General features: G+C 38.6%; 1 protein-coding gene across 1 annotated transcript in view; it reads right to left on the bottom strand.

The window, feature by feature from the left end:
* Positions 1–18,077, bottom strand: part of LOC136172481 (antigen WC1.1-like) — a 62,558-nt gene that overhangs the window by 8,872 nt on the left and 35,609 nt on the right. Inside the window, exons 8-10 of the mRNA XM_065941929.1 lie at positions 6,502–6,816; positions 2,845–3,153; positions 2,437–2,754 (exon numbers count right to left, since the gene is read on the bottom strand). Of these exons, the coding sequence (XP_065798001.1) occupies positions 2,437–2,754; positions 2,845–3,153; positions 6,502–6,816 (942 nt within the window). The remainder of the gene's footprint in view (positions 1–2,436; positions 2,755–2,844; positions 3,154–6,501; positions 6,817–18,077) is intronic.

Below are 18,077 nucleotides of genomic sequence, written 5' to 3'. Positions count from 1 at the left end.
CATATAAAATAAACAGCAAGTAATAAACCATTAGCATAATAAAAATCAAGAAATACACATTAAATGATGTGAAACATAACCACATTTATTTAAGAATACATTCCAATATCAAATGGCAAATTTCAACAATGCAAAAACTGCAATTACTTTTGCACCAATCTAACTGCAGGTCACATGGTAAGTGTCCTGGTTATAGTGCTGTGTAACAAATTTTCCCCCAAAATTTAGCCAGTGGAGGAAAAAATATATACTTCATTTTGCTTAAGACTTCCTGAGTCAGCAATTTTGGAAGACTCAACAGTTCTCTCTTGGGGTCTTTCAGTACTTGCACTTAGATATCATCTGGGGCTGCAGTCAGCTGAGAACTTGACTGAACCTGTGGTTACTTAGGGAAATTACTCACAGTATTTTAGCAGTAAAGGAACATCATGATGGCAACCTAATCCAGTAAGATTTTATATTGTCAGAGAGAAATGAGACAGAATGAACCAAAAACTAGCATTGAGGGACTCCAGTTCAAGGTCATCTGGAAATGCTTATATTATTCTTGTAACTTTTCAGTAAGTCTCAAATTACATCAAAATTTTTAAAAAAATGTTAAGAGGTGAAAACAAGTCATAGATAATTCATTCCTAGGATACCTTCCATAAAAGAAATACTAATAACATTAAAAATAAATAAATAAAATGCTTAGGAAAAATTGTAGAAGGTGGACAAAACTTTTGAGAGAAATTTAAGAACTAGCTGAATGGAGGGATATAATATATCAATGGCTTCCGAGGTGGCTCAGTAGTAAAGTATCTGCCTACCAGTTCAGGAGAAGTGGGCTCAATATCTGGGTCGGGAAGAAGCCCTGGAGGAGGGCATGGTAACCCACTCCAGTATTCTTGCCTGGGAAATCCCATGGACAAAGGAGCCTGGCAGACTGCCGTCCATGGTTCACAAAAGAGTTGTATGCAAGTTTGTGACTAAACAACAATAAAAGTTATGTCAATGTATTGAGAGATCCAAAATTGTCAAAGTCAGTCATTCTCAAATTTCTGTGTAGATTAAATCTAATCTTAATCAAAATACCCTTATGCTTATTTTTTAGGGAGTGTGAAAATTAATGAGCAGATTCCAAAACTTAGACAAAATATAAAACACCAAGAATGACCAACACAGTCGGTAAGAAAAGGAACAAAGTTAGAGGAGTTAATATAAAGTAACCCCTGTAAATTAAAATTATCTAGACTTATTATAAAGTTATAGTAGTTAAGAAAAGGCAGTATTGGTGCAAAGATAGACAAATGATACAGTGGAACAGAATACAGAGTCTTAAAAAGGACTCAGACATATGTGCTCTTCTGCTTAAGATAAAGGTAGCACTGCAGTGGGGAAAAAGTCTTTTCAGAAAAAGATTCTGAGCAAATTGGATGTCCATGTGAAATGTGACTTATACAGATATCAATCCCAGAAGGAATGTACAATTACATGCAAAAGAAAAAGAAACTTTTGTAAGATACTCTAAGAGAATATTTTCATGATCTTGGAGTAGGGAAAGTTCTTTTTAAAGGGATATAAGAAGTATTAAATATAGAGGGAAAAGTTGGTAAGTTATATTAATATTTCCTTCAAATTAAAAACTTGCTTCATCAAAGGATACTGTAACATTAAGAAAATGAAAAGAGCAAATGTTAAACACAGAAAATAAGTAACATGTATTTGCACCCAAAGTCATTGTCATACTGCATTCTAGCATCATATTTATAATAGTTAAGAGCAGGAAACAACTCAAATCTCTAATATCAGTTGAATGGATCAATGGCCATGTTATCAATGAAAGCAATGTTCTACAGTAATAAAAATGAATAAAGTACTGCTATAAACAATATAATGAGTGAATCCTAAATATAATGTTGAGTCGAAGAAGTCACACACAAAAGAAAGCACACTGAATGATTTTATATAAATTTCAAAAACCGATAAAACACTTTATGGTAGTAGAAGTTAGATAAGCAGATTTCCCTGGAGAGGAGGGAGGCCACAGTTATTGGAGGAAACAGTGACTCTTTTTTTTTTTTTTTAAGTAGCCAGTTAGAAATTTAGATTGATAATCTAAGTTTTGAAATTCTGCATTATATGTTTAGACTATAATTGAAACAGTGACTCTTGATGCTGGGAGTGTTCTCTTTGCTGCTCTGGGTACATGACTGAAGTCTACACTTACTGCTTATACACTGTTTTCTATGATCATATGTCAATAACAATGTTGCTTTAAAATATATTATTCCCCTTCACACTTATTGCCTTAATCTGAAAAATGAGTGAACAATGAGAAGCACCATATTTCATCATGAAATATCTTCCAAAGCCAGTTTTCCCTCACTCCCTGCTTTTCAGGACATTTCACTCCAGGAGCATCCTAAGTACCAGTAGCCCTTCCCCCTCTCTTACCTGAGCAGATCACAGAGGCTGTGTTGCCATAGGAACAGTCAGGCCCACCCAAGGCAGTCACAGGGCAACTCCACAGGAAGGACTCCGCCCCCGAGCAGTGAAATCGAACTGTTGAGATCTGGTCACCTCCTTCCACCAAGTGTGGTCCTCCGGGGGTGGAGATGGCGACTCCACAGCCGAGCTGACGACAGACAACATTGGCATTGGCCAGACTCCAGTGGGAGGCACAGAGAGCTCTCCATCGTCCAGAAATGTTCATCTCCACCTGCCCCTCACACTGGGAGGAGCCATTTGTCATGAGCCTGACTTCTGAGTACACTGGTAGAAGAAGACAGAGTTTCAGCAAAATCTCATGATCTCTCACCTGAACAGAGTGTGCGGGAGGTTAAGTCCTGACCTACATCTCACCTGAACAGACAAGCTGAGCAGCTCCACTGTGCTGACACGTGCCCCCTGGACAGGGCACTCTGGGGCAGAACTGGAGCTTAGGTTCCGCCCCCTCACACCTGAACTCTTCAGCCCAGACCCGGCTATCTGACTCTCTGAAGAGCTCGTGTCCCAGGACAGACACAGCCTCGCCACAGCCCAGCTCCGCGCAGATGACCTGGGCAGTGGGGAGTGTGAAGTTCCCATCAGACACTGAGATCCAGTCTTCTCCAGGATGTACTTCTACTCTTCCTGAGCAGGGTCCATTGTCTCCAACCAGACGCACAAATCCTAAGAAAACAACAAGAAATCCAGTGAGTGTCCATAGTCCTGGTTTGGCAATTGGAAACAATGTAACAGGCAATAATGTGAAATTTTTTCTTTTCCAGGAGTGGCGCCTGGAGAGAAAATTGGACAGTTATTCTCAGAATTTCATGAGCAAGTATTTTCATGAGCAAATTTCCTAAAAGAAACCCTGAAGGAGTTTCAGGGTCAAGTTTGAAATAGCTGATTTCCAAAAACATGCATTTTGAGGTTAATTAGGAATGTGAATTCCTCATCTAAAGGCCTGGAAACTACAGAGCCCAAGGATACTGCTCTGTAGTGGGCACCAGACTCAGGTTCAGAGCTGAACTAACCCACAGTGAAGTAGATCCATGGGCCTCAAGAGGTTAGAGGACTAAGAGCCACACAAGGTTAGAAGGCCATCCTGAGAATTCTGGGGCCAGAATACTGGCCAGTTTTCTCTCAGCAACTGATACTCAAGTCACTGAAGATAAGGAAAATCACGCGGGCTGAATCTGCGAGTGCTTGCTAACAGTAGACAGACTTTTGGCTGACAGGAGGAAAGCTAGACATTATAACAAGTTTACTGTTATGATTTCACATATGTTTCTCATAATTTTTCATGATGAAAAATTCCAAGAATTTCTTAGGTGACCTGATTTTGAAAAGTTGTCCAGAGATCAGTTTGGACAGGAAGAAAGCTCAGAGTCATAGGAGAAGGGGCTGGTCATAGCCATCTTTCTTAAAAGCTTAGAATTTATCAAAGAACCTGAGACAGAGTGAGTTCTCAGTGGGAGCATGCAACAGCTGAGGTTTTTGATTACTTCATACTAGACATGTGAACTTTAGGAAATGCTAAAGAGTGAAGATAAGTTAAAGTATTTTAATCCTGTCTATATGCTAACTGTTTGTTCCTTTCCTATTTGGATTCTTGAGAAATAGCTACTATGTTGTAAAGAAAGAGTAAGAGGAAGAGAGCAGAGGGCAAATAGTGAAGTGAAGTGAAGTGAAGTGAAAGTCACTCAGTCATGTCTGACTCTCTGTGATCCCATGGACTATACAGTCCATGGCATTCTCCAGGCCAAAATACTGGAGTGGGTAGCCTTTCCCTTCTTCAGGGGCTCTTCCCAAACCCAGGGATCAAACCCAGGTCTCGCGCATTGCAGGCAGATTCTTTGCCAACTGAGCTACAAGGGAAGCCCAGGAATAATAGAGTGGGTAGCCTATCCTTCTCCAGTGGATCTTCCCAATGCAGGGTTCTAACTGGGGTCTCCTGCATTGGAGGTGGATTCTTTGCCAACTGAGCTATGAGGGAAGCCCACGGAGCAAATAAGCCATACATGATTTAGAAATTTTCAAATTGCAAAAGCCTCAATATGGATGAAAGATAGAAGATTTGGTATTTTATCCCCTGTGCTCCTCCCATCAACCACTTCATCCTGCTATCTTTCCCATGTCTCCCACTGCAGACAAGAGAAAATAATCTTAAAAACCACAAATGGGTGGAAAGGAAATTCTGAAAGGGAAGAACTTCTGTAGTAGTGGAGTGAGGCAGGGTGTGTGGTAGGTTAAATGGGGAGTGGGTGGGGTACGAGACAGAGAGAGACCAAAGAAAAAACTCATGATCATGGTTTGAACTTCAGGGACCATATCTTGGGTAGAGGAAGGTAATCCCAATAAAAAAGAAACCCACAACATAAAACACTTTCTTTAACACACTTGTCTGGTTTCAAAGTATGCTCATGACAATTAATGTACATGGTGAAATTCTTTCTGGTAAAGGATTCTGATTATATGAATATATGAACTTTGAAGGTTCAGAAAGAATATTCTAATAAAGTAAAAATCTACTACAGAAAACAGGAAAGAACAGAAAAGACCTAAAAGAAATTAAAGACTTGAAGGATCAGCTTGACCAATTATCCAAGAGTGAATGGCGAGACAGAAGATGGTCTGCTTGCATTTTACTACTTATCACTTTCATCTCCCCAGAGAGACATAGGTTAGAGCTCCTAGTCTGGTCTGGTTGGGAGTTTGCTCATAGGTGACACATTCTAATTAAAGCATTTTTACTCAACACTTTTTAGTTGCTATATTAACCCCATAAGATTACAGATTAGGCAGAACATGAAAGAAATATTTGTTATATGTTGTTTTATGTACCCTGATAAATGTTAAATGCTTGAATATACACTGAATAATCAACAAAGTCTTATACACATAAGGATAGACTCTTCTGAGACAAATTATGACTTCTTTTTTGTTTTCTATTTGATTTTAAAATTTGTGTGGAAGATTATGTGTGTGAAAATTGCAAGAAAGTTTGTGGAATAGAAGGCTGATGTTAGTGGATAAGGATATTAAATATAATAAAAATATATCCTTCTCTGGTCTCTTGCTGTACAGACATCCTGCATCCTTAGGCACACACAGCATCCTCCACACCACACACTCCTGGACCATCAGTGCTACTCAGAACACCCCACATGTGCCTTTTTCAGTTCCTATTACAATCCCTCTCCCTCCCAGCTGCTATAACTCTCTTCTACCTTCTTCAAAAATTACATCTGTCCCCTTACTCCTATTCATATGAAATAAACCCCCCAATTCAATTCTCTTAAATCATTGAAGTCATCAACTATATAATTTCTTACCATAAAACACAGAAACTGTATTGCTTCCACTTTTGACTTGTCAGTGTACAGCTAAGGGTTCTTACAAAGTTTTGGCCTATACAGATGTCTTAAAAGAAAGCATGGGCAGAGAATCTCTTATGGTAACAATGGAAGGAGAACCTATGACTCAGAGCTCTTCATCCAAAGTTCTCTGGTCTTACCTGCAAAGGCCTATGAATATTCACATCTAAAATTTCAAAAGAGACTTGCAATTCGGCACAAACCCATCAATTCCTGTCTGATCTGTTTAGTGACATCCTCTGTGCCTCCACTCCTACTAACCTAGTGTAAAATAATGTCTCACACTCTATGTACAGAAACAACTCCATCCACAAAGTTGTGTCCTCATTCTAGCCCTCCCCTCCCATAGGCTCACTGTGCAAAGGGCTTTGTGTGGTGATTTGAAAATATCTCTGTGATTGATCTTCATTATGAAGATCAATTTTCATTGGAATAGTTTAATCTACTATGTAAGGTAAGATCACTGGAGAAGAAATAGCAGAGACCTACAGCAGGAAAGTAAATGAAGCACATCACTCACAGAAGTTTTGTGCATTCAGGGAGGACGAGTCTGTCTCAGTTCTCTCTAGGCCATCTATATCCTATTGCCCCAGTGATCAGACACCAGCTTCCACAGAGCTTTTCATTCTGCCACCACAGGGCAATACACTGACCATACCTGAGCAGACGACTCCTGCATCCTCCTCATGACTGCAGTTGTGCAGTCCCCAGCCCTTGAAAGGGCACCTCCACACGTGGGACTCCTTTCCTGTGCAGTCCAATGTGTCCAGCCAGATGGGCCCTGATCCTGCCCCGAAGTGAGCAGACCCCGTGGCATTGAGGGCATCTCCACAGCCCAGATGCCTGCACACCACTCGGGCATCGTCCAGGTCCCAGCCGTTATCACAGATGGTGCCCCAGGAGCCGTGGTCAAGGATCTCCACTCTCCCGGAGCAGGGACCGCCCCCGTCCACCAGGCGGAGCTGTTTGCTGTCTGAGGAGAGAGAAATGGGACAATGGTGCGTTGACCTGGGGGATGAGAAGGGTCTTCTGTCCTGTGGGACCATCACCTGAGCAGTAGGGGGCGCTCTCCTCTGACGCTTCAGAGTCCCCTGGTTCTGACAGGGAGTCATTGCACTGGGGCAGCATCTGAGTCTGGTTTCTTACAGCAGTGATAAGAGAATAATAACATTGAAAATGGGCAAAACCAGGAAATATTACACTACTGAGTAGGGTGAGACAGAAGTGTTAACCTCTGATTTGTAGAGTTCTGCATAGCATCTGAGAAAGATTTACAGGAAATGTTAGTCTCTCTACCCAGAGCAGTTGAATGACTCCAGAGTCACAGGAATGGGCTGGCTGCTGGATGGATTCCTTATAAACCACACACATGTTAGTGCCCTTGACCTGAGAGCTAAAGGGATTAGATTAAAGGAAATGGAGTCAGGAACCGGCCTCATTAGAAGCCTCAGCAGCCATGAATCGTTAGAATCATTCTCCTTGGTACAGTCATGCAGAACTGAAAAACAAATGGACCTTGAGATGTCTTGGTTTGCCCCAGAATATTTCACTGATGGTTCTAAGCTTCAGACTCCAGATCTGGATACTTTGTTTTAAAAAAAAAAAAAAAGTGATCTCTTTGAGTGGATTAGGCCACCTTGCATGAGAAATGTGTCAGGTGATATTGATTGACATTGACCAGATTCCACTGGGAATCTTGGAATGCTGCTTCTTCTCTCAAGTAAATATTATTTTTTCTTGCACTTTGTGTCAGGAGCTACTATTATGCAAAGTTTGGGGTTATTTGTTCTCCAGGGGGAAAATATTATGCATTTCTAACTTTACCATAAAGCAAAAATAGGTTAAATTCTTGCTCTGAAAGCACTTGAACAAACGATATTGACAGACTCACTGTGTTTTTCTTCGTTAATACATAAAAAGCAATGTAAAGAAAGGTTAAATGATGTCTATTCAGTGTTGCACTTTAAGTGAATGATGAAGTAGAGAATAAAATCTAGAATTTTGTACTTCCATGAAGAGTGGTTCCAATGGAGAGATTCGCAGCAAGCCAATGGTCTGCTGGATACAACTTTAAATGCCATAAAATGTTAGATACAAAATGAAGATATTAGACATTTGTGGACACAATGCAAACTAAACATGCTAAAATTCTAGAGTGGAGCTCATTTCATTGTTAGCCAAGGATCTGAAGCTTCTCTTTCTCTATGGGAATTTCACAATTTGTTGCCTGGGTTAATGGATCAAAGTGGGACAGAGAAGCCTGCATGATTTTGGGGTTACCTGGTGCTGCAGTGACAAAATTGGAGACTTGAGAGCCTCTCCCATATAGCAGATTTTCTCCTCAAATATCTGCCCAGTAAACACACTGTCAAGGGCAGGAGGCCAAAGAACTGTGTCAAACACCTTGGAAATAGAGTGGTTAATCCCTCATCCTCCTGACTGCTGAGCTACCTAAACATTCAGGTTTTCAGTTATAAACTCTGAAAGCCCATAACACAGAGGTGGAGAAATCAGAGGTAGACTGAGTGCTACCAGTACTGCAACCCAGGCTTGTTACAGCTCAATTCTAGCTGGTATCTAGACAGCTGGGTGGTCTGAACCCCTTCTCCCACTTGCTTAACAAAACAGAATATGAATCTTTTCAGGTGTTAGAAAATGTATCTGGGATATCTTATCTTCTTATGCATCATTTCTCTTATTCAGTTAAAAAGTAAAGCGATGGATGACATGGAAAATTTAAAAATTGAAAAAAGGAAGGTAAGAGAAGGCAGAGACACACATGCTAGATATGCTGGAGTTAGCAGATAAGGATTTTAACTGTGAACAATGTGTTTAGGGGGAAAGGGGAAAGGAAAGAATCAATAGGTGAAAAATGAAAAAGATGAACAAATAATTGTAGCTATAAGAAAATCAAAGGAACAGTTGCCAACTGAAAATAAAATGTCTAGAATTACAACTGAATGAATAGGTTTAAAAGAATTTTAGACAGAACTGAACACAGAAGGTCTTAGAGGAGTCCTAGAGTTGAGAGATGAGAAGGAAGGAAAAGAGAAGAAGGAGAAGGAGAAAGAGGGGAATAGGAGGAGAAGAGAAACAAAGACAGTGCAGCAGAACTAATATTTGAAGATAAAATAATTAAGAATTTTTTTTTAATGGACGGAAGGCTATGAAAACCTCCGCACCTAGTAAAGCTGCAGAAAATCAAAGGTAGATCTGGAATAAATTTGTTTAATACCAAAGAAAGAAAAAAAGGAGAGAAAAAGGAACATGAAGCACTTGGGTCAATTAAAAGGAAATGGTAGATACTAACCCAACAATATCAGTAATTGGATTTGCAATCTAATTACCATGGATTAGATACTTCAAATTAAAGCCCCTCTACTAACTGATGAACCAACAAAATTCATGTAAATGCTACCTGCAAGATACTCACATTGTATATGAGAGCAAAGAAAGGTCAAAAGTAAAATGATGGGGGAAAATGTATATATTATGTGAATACTAGGCTTCCCAGGTGGTGCTAGTGGTAAAGAACCCACCTGCCAGTGTATGAGACATAAGAGATGTGGGTTCAATCCCTAGGCCAGGAAGATCTCCTAGAGGAGGGAATGGCAATCCACTCCAGTATTCTTGCCTGGAGAATCCCATGGATAGAGGAGCCTGGCTGGTTACAGTTCATAGCAAAGAGTTGGACATGACTGAAATGACTTAGCAAGCATGCACACATGTGAATATTAACTATAAGAAAGCTGCAATAGCTATAGCAAGGTCACAGAAAGGAGACTTTAAGGAAAGATGTGCTAATTTAGTTAAAGAGGATATTTTCATGATTATACAGTGATATGCCCTTAATAAAGATATTACAGATATCAGAATCCAAGGAAGATACCAAAACATAGCTTTGAAATACAGAATAATACTTGACAGAATGAAAAGAAGAAATCAACAAAATAACAATCAACCTGCGGGAACTTTAACAAATCTTTTTCAATACCATGCAGACCAAGCATACAAAAAAGAAGGAAGACTATAGTAAATGTTAACACCACAATCAACACATTTGGCTAAATAACATAAGAGCAATGCACCCAATAATGAAAGAATTCACATTATTGTAAATGCTCTAGGAACATTTATCAAAAATGGCCATATGGTAGGACAAAAACCTTCAGATAATTGAATTTATACAGAGTATTTACTCTGACCACAGTGTAATTATATTAAGAATTAATAAGAAAATATGGTTAGCCATCTCTATTTGGAGAAATTAAGCAACTCCTTTCCAAAACAGTACCTGGGTCTGGGAATAAATTTAAACATTAGAAAATATTGAGAAATAGTGATAGTAGAGATATGATATAGCTAAATTCTTCTAATGCACTAAAGTAGTGCTTAAGGGAAATTTATACCTTAGATTTAGAAAAGTAGAAAGGCTGAAAATGAAAAGAACATGTAAGCTTCTATTTAAGAAACTAGGAGAAGAAGCCTAAAGGATAAAGACTAAAGGATACAGAAGTTGGGATTAACAAAGAAAAGAACAAAAATTAATTTTAAAAAAGAAGGTAACGATGGTGGTAGTGATTGTGGTTTAGTCCCTAAGTCAAGTTCTACTATTGCAACTCCATGGACTGTGGCCTACCAGGCTCCTCTGTCCATGGGATTTTAGGCAAGAATATTGGAGTGGATTGCCGTTTCCTTCTCCATGGGATCTTCTTAACCCAGAGATTGAACCTGTGTCTCCTGCATTACAGGTGGTCTCCTGCATTGCAAGTGGATTCTTTACTGCTGAGACACCAGGGAAGCCCAAGGTAAGCAGAGGAAAACCTTTCAAACATGGCTCCTTGAAAACTGATAACCACTGAGCAATACTAAACAAGAACAAAGAGAAAATGAAGTTAACAATACCAAAAATGAAGAAATGTCACTATAAATCATACAAATTTTTTGGTCATAGTTTCATTGAGATTAAATTTACATATCTAATGTGGATAAATACTCAGAAGATTTTCAATTTCTCCACAACCTTGCCAACACTTATTTTTTTCTTTAAATCATAGCCATTTTGAGAGGTGTGAGATGATATCTCTTATGGTTTTGATTTACATTTCCCTAGATGGCATCACCAACTCGACAGGCATGGGTTTGAGTAGAATCTGTGAGTTGGTGATGGATAGGGAGGCCTGGTGTTCTGCAATTCATGGGGTCGCAAAGAGTCGGACATGACTGAACAACTGAATTGAACTGAACTAAACTGATGACTAATAATGTTGAGCATATTTTCCTATACCTATAGGCTATGTCTATACCTTCTTTGGAGAAATGTCCATTCAAGTCTCTGGCTAATTTTTTAATTGGGTTATTATGGTTTTTCCCTTGTTGTTGTTTTGCTCTTGAGTTGTAGGATTTCCTTATATATTTTGCAAATTGTCTATTTTTGCCTGTTCTTTTGGTGTCATATCTATGAAATCATGAAATTATGTACATTTATTTGGTGAGAAACTAAATTATCAGATATCTAAAATGTAATTTGTATCTGTTGATAATATTACAACATCACACACAGTAAAATAAATTCAGATTCACTAAGGTTATAAATATTCTTTTCTCAAATTATAAAATTATTTGAAGAAAATAAACTGATTAAAAACTATCTTGAGATGAAGAATGGCATCTGAAACACTGCATTAAAGGCAGAATTCATAAAAGTAAAACATAGTATATTTGATCATATAACCACACCACATACACAACCCTAAAGACATATGCAAAAAATGGGGTAAATACTTTCAGTAGTATTTAAGAAAAGCAGTAAGTGGTGTTAATTTGTAGAGAGTTTCTATAAATAAATGAAATTTTAAACATTCTAGAGAAAACATATAAATGATGATGGAAGATATCTTAAAGATATCTGAAATACCTTTAAGTATTTACTTGTTTATCATGTCCGTATTCCACAACAAATACACACATGTTTACCCCTGAATGAAAGTTCCACTAGAGGAAGGACCTTGCATATCTTATTTACCCTGTATTTCTGCTATTAGGACGGTGATTGCACATTCACCATTCAACAAGAATGCATGGAGAAGTTTTTCTAAATACCATGATGGGGCTTGATAAATATTTATTGAATGAATAAGTAGATGAATAAAATTCAGTGAAATAGAATTTATTTAAATTCATGGTAATCAGCAAAATAGTAAAGCAAATATAAATTAATGGTAATGTTTTCTGATAATAAATGGTGCATATTAAAAATAATTCATGCATAAGCACAGAATTAATTTGTATTCAAATTTCCACTTATGCAATTTTTAAAAAGTTTTTCTTAAATTTATTTTTGACTGTACTGGGTCTTTGGTGCTGCACGTGGGCTTTCTCTAGTTGTGGTGCACAGGCTTAGTTTTTCCATGGCATATGGAATCTTCCTGGTGTGTGTGCATGTGTGTGCTGTTTCTTCAGTCATGTCCAATTCTGTGTGACCCAATGGACTGTAGCCTGCCAGGCTCAACTGTTCATGGGATTCTCCAGGCATGAATACTGGAGTGAGTTCCCATGCCCTCCTCCAGAGGATCTTCCAGACCCAGATGCAGGGATCAAACCTGCATCTCTTGTATCTTCTGCACTGGTAGGCAGGTTCTTTACAACTTCCTGGACCAGAGGTCAGACTCATGTCCTCTGCACTGACAGGTGGATTTTTAACCACTGGACCACCCAGGAAGCCCCACTTATGCAACTTTCAATGGACAATTATTAAATGAATTCTAAGTTACTGTTATGTGTTATTCAGTATGACATTAGTCAAGCAAAGATTGCTGTAAAGAGAGAAAACACTTTAAAAAGGGAAAATATAGAAAAAGTCAGAAAAAAACCAAATAGCTACCTAGTAAGGTAGAAATGTCTGCAGTAGACTCAAATAAATTTTTTAAGAAAGACTTGTATTTAGAGGAAGCAAAAGTAACCAAAAAAAAGACACATAAGAATTGTAAGTGAAAGAAATACATATAAGTTCAAAAAACACAATAAAATGGAAGAGTAAATGGTTCTTGTCATAAAATATGAGAACTTGTGTATTCTCTCCACATCATCCTACCAAACTTCCTACCCACTTCATGCAGAGAACCTCTGAAAAAATGATGGCAGGGCCTCTGTGAGGTGATTGTTCACTTTCAGGATCAGAGACTTCACCACAACCCATTTTATGGTGCTTTATTGTCGAAAAGGAGAGAAGTGAAAAGCAAAGGAGAAAAGGAAAGATATTCCCATTTGAATGCACAGTTCCAAAGAATAGCAAGGAAAGATAAGAAAGCCTTCCTCAGTGATCAATGCAAAGAAATAGAGAAAAACAACAGAATGGGAAAGACTAGAGATCTCTTCAAGAAAATTAGAGATACCAAGGGAATATTTCATGCAAAGATGGGCTCAATGAAGGACAGAAATGATATGGACCTAACAGAAGCAGAAGATATTAAGAAGAGGTGGCAAGAATACACAAAAGAACTGTACAAAAAAAGATCTTCACGACCCAGATAATCACGATGGTGTGATCACTCACCTAAAGACAGACATCCTGGAATGTGAAGTCAAGTGGGCCTTACAAAAGCATCACTATGAACAAAGCTAGTGGAGGTGATGGAATTCCAGTTGAGCTATTTCAAATCCTGAAAGATGATGCTGTGAAAGTGCTGAGCTCAATGTGCAAGCAATTTGGAAAACTCAGCAGTGGCCACAAAACTGGAAAGGGTTAGTTTTCATTCCAATCCCAAAGAAAGGCAATCCCAAAGAATGCTTAAACTACCACACAGTTGCACTCATCTCACATGCTGGTAAAGTAATGCTCAAAATTCTCCAAGCCAGGCTTCAGCAATATGTGAACCATAAATTTCCAGATGTTCAAGCTGGTTTTAGAAAAGACAGAGGAACCAGAGATCAAATTGCCAACAGCCACTAGATCATTGAAAAAGCAAGAGAGTTCCAGGAAAACATCTATTTCTGCTTTATTGGCTATGCCAAAACCTTTGACTATGTGGATCACAATAAACTGTGGAAAATTCTGAAAGAGATGGGCATACCAGAGCACCTGACCTGCCTCTTGAGAAACCTGTATGCAGGTCAAGAAGCAACAGTTAGAACTGGACATGGAACAACAGACTGGTTCCTAATAGGGAAAGAAATACCTCAAGACTGTATATTGTCATCCTGCTTATTTAACTTTTATGCAGGATACATCATGAGAATTGCTGGGCTGGATGAACCACAAGCTGGAATCAAGATTGCTGGGAGAAATATCAATAACCTCAGATATGCAGATGACACCACCCTTATGGCAGAAAGTGAAGAGGAACTAAAAAGCCGCTTGATGAAAGTGAAGGAGGAAGTGAAGAAATTGGCTTAAAGGTTCACATTCAGAAAACTAAGATCATGGCATCTGGTCCCATCACCTCATGGGAAATAGATGAGGAAACAGTGGCAGACTTTATTTTTGGGGGCTCCAAAGTCACTGCAGATTGTGATTGCAGCCATGAAATTAAAAGACGCTCACTCCTTAGAAAGAAAGTTATGACCAACCTAGATAGCATATTAAAAAGCAGAGACGTTACTTTGCCAACAAAGGTCCATCTAGTCAAGGCTATGGTTTTTCCAGTGGTCATGTATGGATGTGAGAGTTGGACTGTGAAGAAGGTTGAGCACCGAAGAATTGATGCTTCTGAACTGTGGTGTTGGAGAAGACTCTTGAGAGTCCCTTGGACTGCAAGGAGATCCAACCAATCCATCCTAAAGGAGATCAGTCCTGGGTGTTCATTGGAAGGACTGATACTGAAGCTGAAACTCCAATACTTTGGCCACCTCATGCAAAGAGTTGACTCATTGGAAAAGATCCTGATGTTGGGAGGGATTGGGGGCAGGAGGAGAAGGGGTCGACAGAGGATGAGATGGCTGGATGGCATCACCGACTCGATGGGCATAAGTTTGAGTAAACTCCGGGAGTTGGTGATGGACAGGGAGGCCTGGTGTGCTGTGATTCATGGGGTTGCAAAGAGTCGGACATGACTGAGTGACTGATCTGAACTGATAGCTGAGAAAATATCATAAATAAAAGTCCAATAGTTTAACACTACTTTGGCCTTTGAAGGAAAAGACAAAGAGATGAAGAAACAGAGGCAAAGAAAGGGACAAATCTCTGCTTTTGAATTATCTATCTCATTCTCTCATTTGTAGATTTTAGGCAATGCACAACATATCATTCAAGGTATACCTGAATGGGGTGTGTGTGAAAGGTGGGGAATAAGAGAGAGAGAAATGTTGAAGGAAATAAGGTGCTATGGTTTGACTATTTGTCATTCCACCAACATTTTGTTTTGAAATTCCAATTCCCAGTGTAATGATATGAAGTGGTGGAGCCTCCTCAAACTTTTCCAAAAAGGATGAAAGGGACACTTCCAAAGCCATTTTATGAGGCCAAGATTATCCTGATACCAAAACCAGACAAGGACACCACAAGGAAAGAAAATACTGGCTAATATTCCAAATAAACATAGGGGCAAAAATCCTCAACAAAATATGAAAACCAAATTCAGCAATACATGAAGAGAATACTGGACAATCCACTCCAGTATTCTTGCCTGAGAAATCTAAGACAGAGGAGCCTAGCGAGCTATAGTCCATTGGATCGCAAAGTATCAGACACAGCGTAGCAACTAAACAACAATAATAACAACACCAAGATCAGAGATTTGTTCCAAGGATGCAAGGATGGTTCAACATTCACAAATTAATCATCGTGACACACCAAATAAGATATAGGCAAAAATCATGTCCTTTCAACAGATGAAGAACAAATATTTGACAAAATTCAACAGCAAACAGCTGTTTATGATACAGAAGATCCTTACAACGTAGGTATAAAGAGATTATACCTCAACAAAATAAATATCATATGACAAACCCTTAGCAAACATCCTACTAAACTGTAAAAAGCTGAAAGCTTTTCTTCTGAGATCAAACACAAGGCAAAAATGCCTCCTCTCATCACTTTTATTGAACATAGTTTTGGTAGTTCTAGTCAGAATCATCAAGCAAGCAAAAGAAAATAAGAACATCCAAATCTGAAAGGAAGAGTCAAAACTGAGACACCATTGAAAATTTTAAGACATTGTGAAAGATATTAAAGAAGGCATAAATAAATTGAAAGATATTCTATGCTCATGGATTGGAAGACCTAATATTGTTAAAATGCTCATACTACACAAAGAAGTATGGAGAAGGAAATGGCAACCCACTCCAATATTCTTGCCTGGAAAATCCCATGAACGGAGGAGCCTGGTAGGCTACAGTCCATGGGGTCGCAAAGAGTCGGACATGACTGAGGGACTTCACTTTCACTTTCACACAAAGCAACCTACAGATTCACTACCTTCCTTATGCAAATTTCAATGAAAATTTTCACAAATATGGAACAAACAATTCTAAAATTTGTGTGAAACCTCAAAAGACCCTGAATAGTCAAAGAAATCTTGAGAAAGAGTGATAGAAGTGTCGTGCTTCCTGATTTCAAACTATATTACAAAGCTATATTAATCGAACAGTATGGTATTGCTATAAAAATGGACACAGAAATCACTGGAACAGAACAGTGATCCCAGAAATAAACCCAAATATATGTGGTCAATCAGTTTATGGCAAAAATAAATAGAGATTATACCATCAGAAAAGGACTGTCTCTTCAAAAATGGTGTTGGGAAAGCTGGACAGTTACATGCAAAAGAATGAAATTGAAAAACTCTTACACCATTCACAAAAATTAACTCAAAATGGGTTAAAGACTTGATCGTAAGTCCTGAAACCATAAAAATCCTAGAAGAGCAGTTTCCCTTGTGGTTGTGGTAAAGAACCCACCCACCAATGCAGAAGACTCAAGTGTGATCCTTGATCCAGGAAGATCCTCCATGCCACGGAGCAACTCAGCCCATCGGCCACAACTGTTGAGCCTGTGCTTTAGAGCCCGGGAACCGCAACTATTGAGCCCACATGCCACAACTAATGAAGCTCGGTGCGCTCTAGCCTGTTCTCCTCAACAAAAGAAGCCACTGCAATAAGAAGCCTGTGCAATGCAATGAGGAGTAGCCCCTGCTCACTGCAACTAGAGAAAAGCCCGTGCAGCAACAAAGACCCAGCACAGCCAAAAATAAATAAATTTTAAAAATTATTTTTAAAAAATCCTAGAAGAAAAATTAGGATGAAAAAGTCCTGATGATGAAAAAATCAATCATCATGAAGATATTTTGGGTTTGATGCCAAAAGCAAAAGCAACAAGAGCAAAAATAAGCATTGGAACTACAGAAAACTAAACAACTTCTGCACAACAAAGGGAATAGATCAACGAAATAAAAAGGTAATTTATGAGGTTGGAGAAAACATTTGGAAATTGCATTTATGACAAGGGTTAATATCCAAAATACTTAAAAAATTAATATATCTCAATAGCAAAAGCAAACCAACAAACAAACTGATTAAAAAATGGGCAGAGGACCTGAAGAGACATTTTTTTCCAATGAAGACATAAAGCAGGCCAACAGGTACGTGAAAAGGCGCACAATGTTATGTCATCAGAAAAATGCAAATCAAACTATAATGGGGTAATATCTCATATCTGTTAGTATGGCTTTTATCCAAAAGACAAGAAATAACAGGAGTTGGTGAAAACACAGAGAGAAGGCAAACCTCGTGCATAATTGGGCGGGGAGGGGGGAAATGTAAGTTGATGGAGAACAGTATTGAGGTTCTTCAAAAATTAAACTGTCATATAGTTCATCAATTTCACTTCTGGGTATTTATCTGAAGGAAACAAAATACCAGCTTGAAAAAGTATGTGCAACCCAAAGTTCATTGCAGCATTATTTATAATAGCCAAACAATGTAAGTCTTCATTGGTGGATAAATGGGTAAGGAAAATGTGATATGTACGTATGTCCAGCCAACAAAAAGAAGAAAATCCTGCCATGTGTAGCAACATGGGTGAACCTTGAGGGCATTATGCTAAGTGAAATAAATGCCATATGATCTAATTATATGTGGAATCTTAAATCAAATACCAAAAAAAAAAAAAAAAAAAAGGCAGTTCAGAGATGCAGAGAACAGTTTGGTGGTTTCCAGAGGCGGATTGATGTGGGCAAAACAAGTGGAGGTAGTCAAAAGGTACAACCTTGCAGTTCTAAAGTGAATTCCATGAAGATG

Source organism: Muntiacus reevesi, chromosome 1 (assembly GCF_963930625.1).
Source record: "Muntiacus reevesi chromosome 1, mMunRee1.1, whole genome shotgun sequence".
Lineage (NCBI taxonomy): Eukaryota > Metazoa > Chordata > Mammalia > Artiodactyla > Cervidae > Muntiacus > Muntiacus reevesi.
Note: the sequence above shows the minus strand (reverse complement) of the source record. Positions and strands in the feature narration are given on the sequence as shown.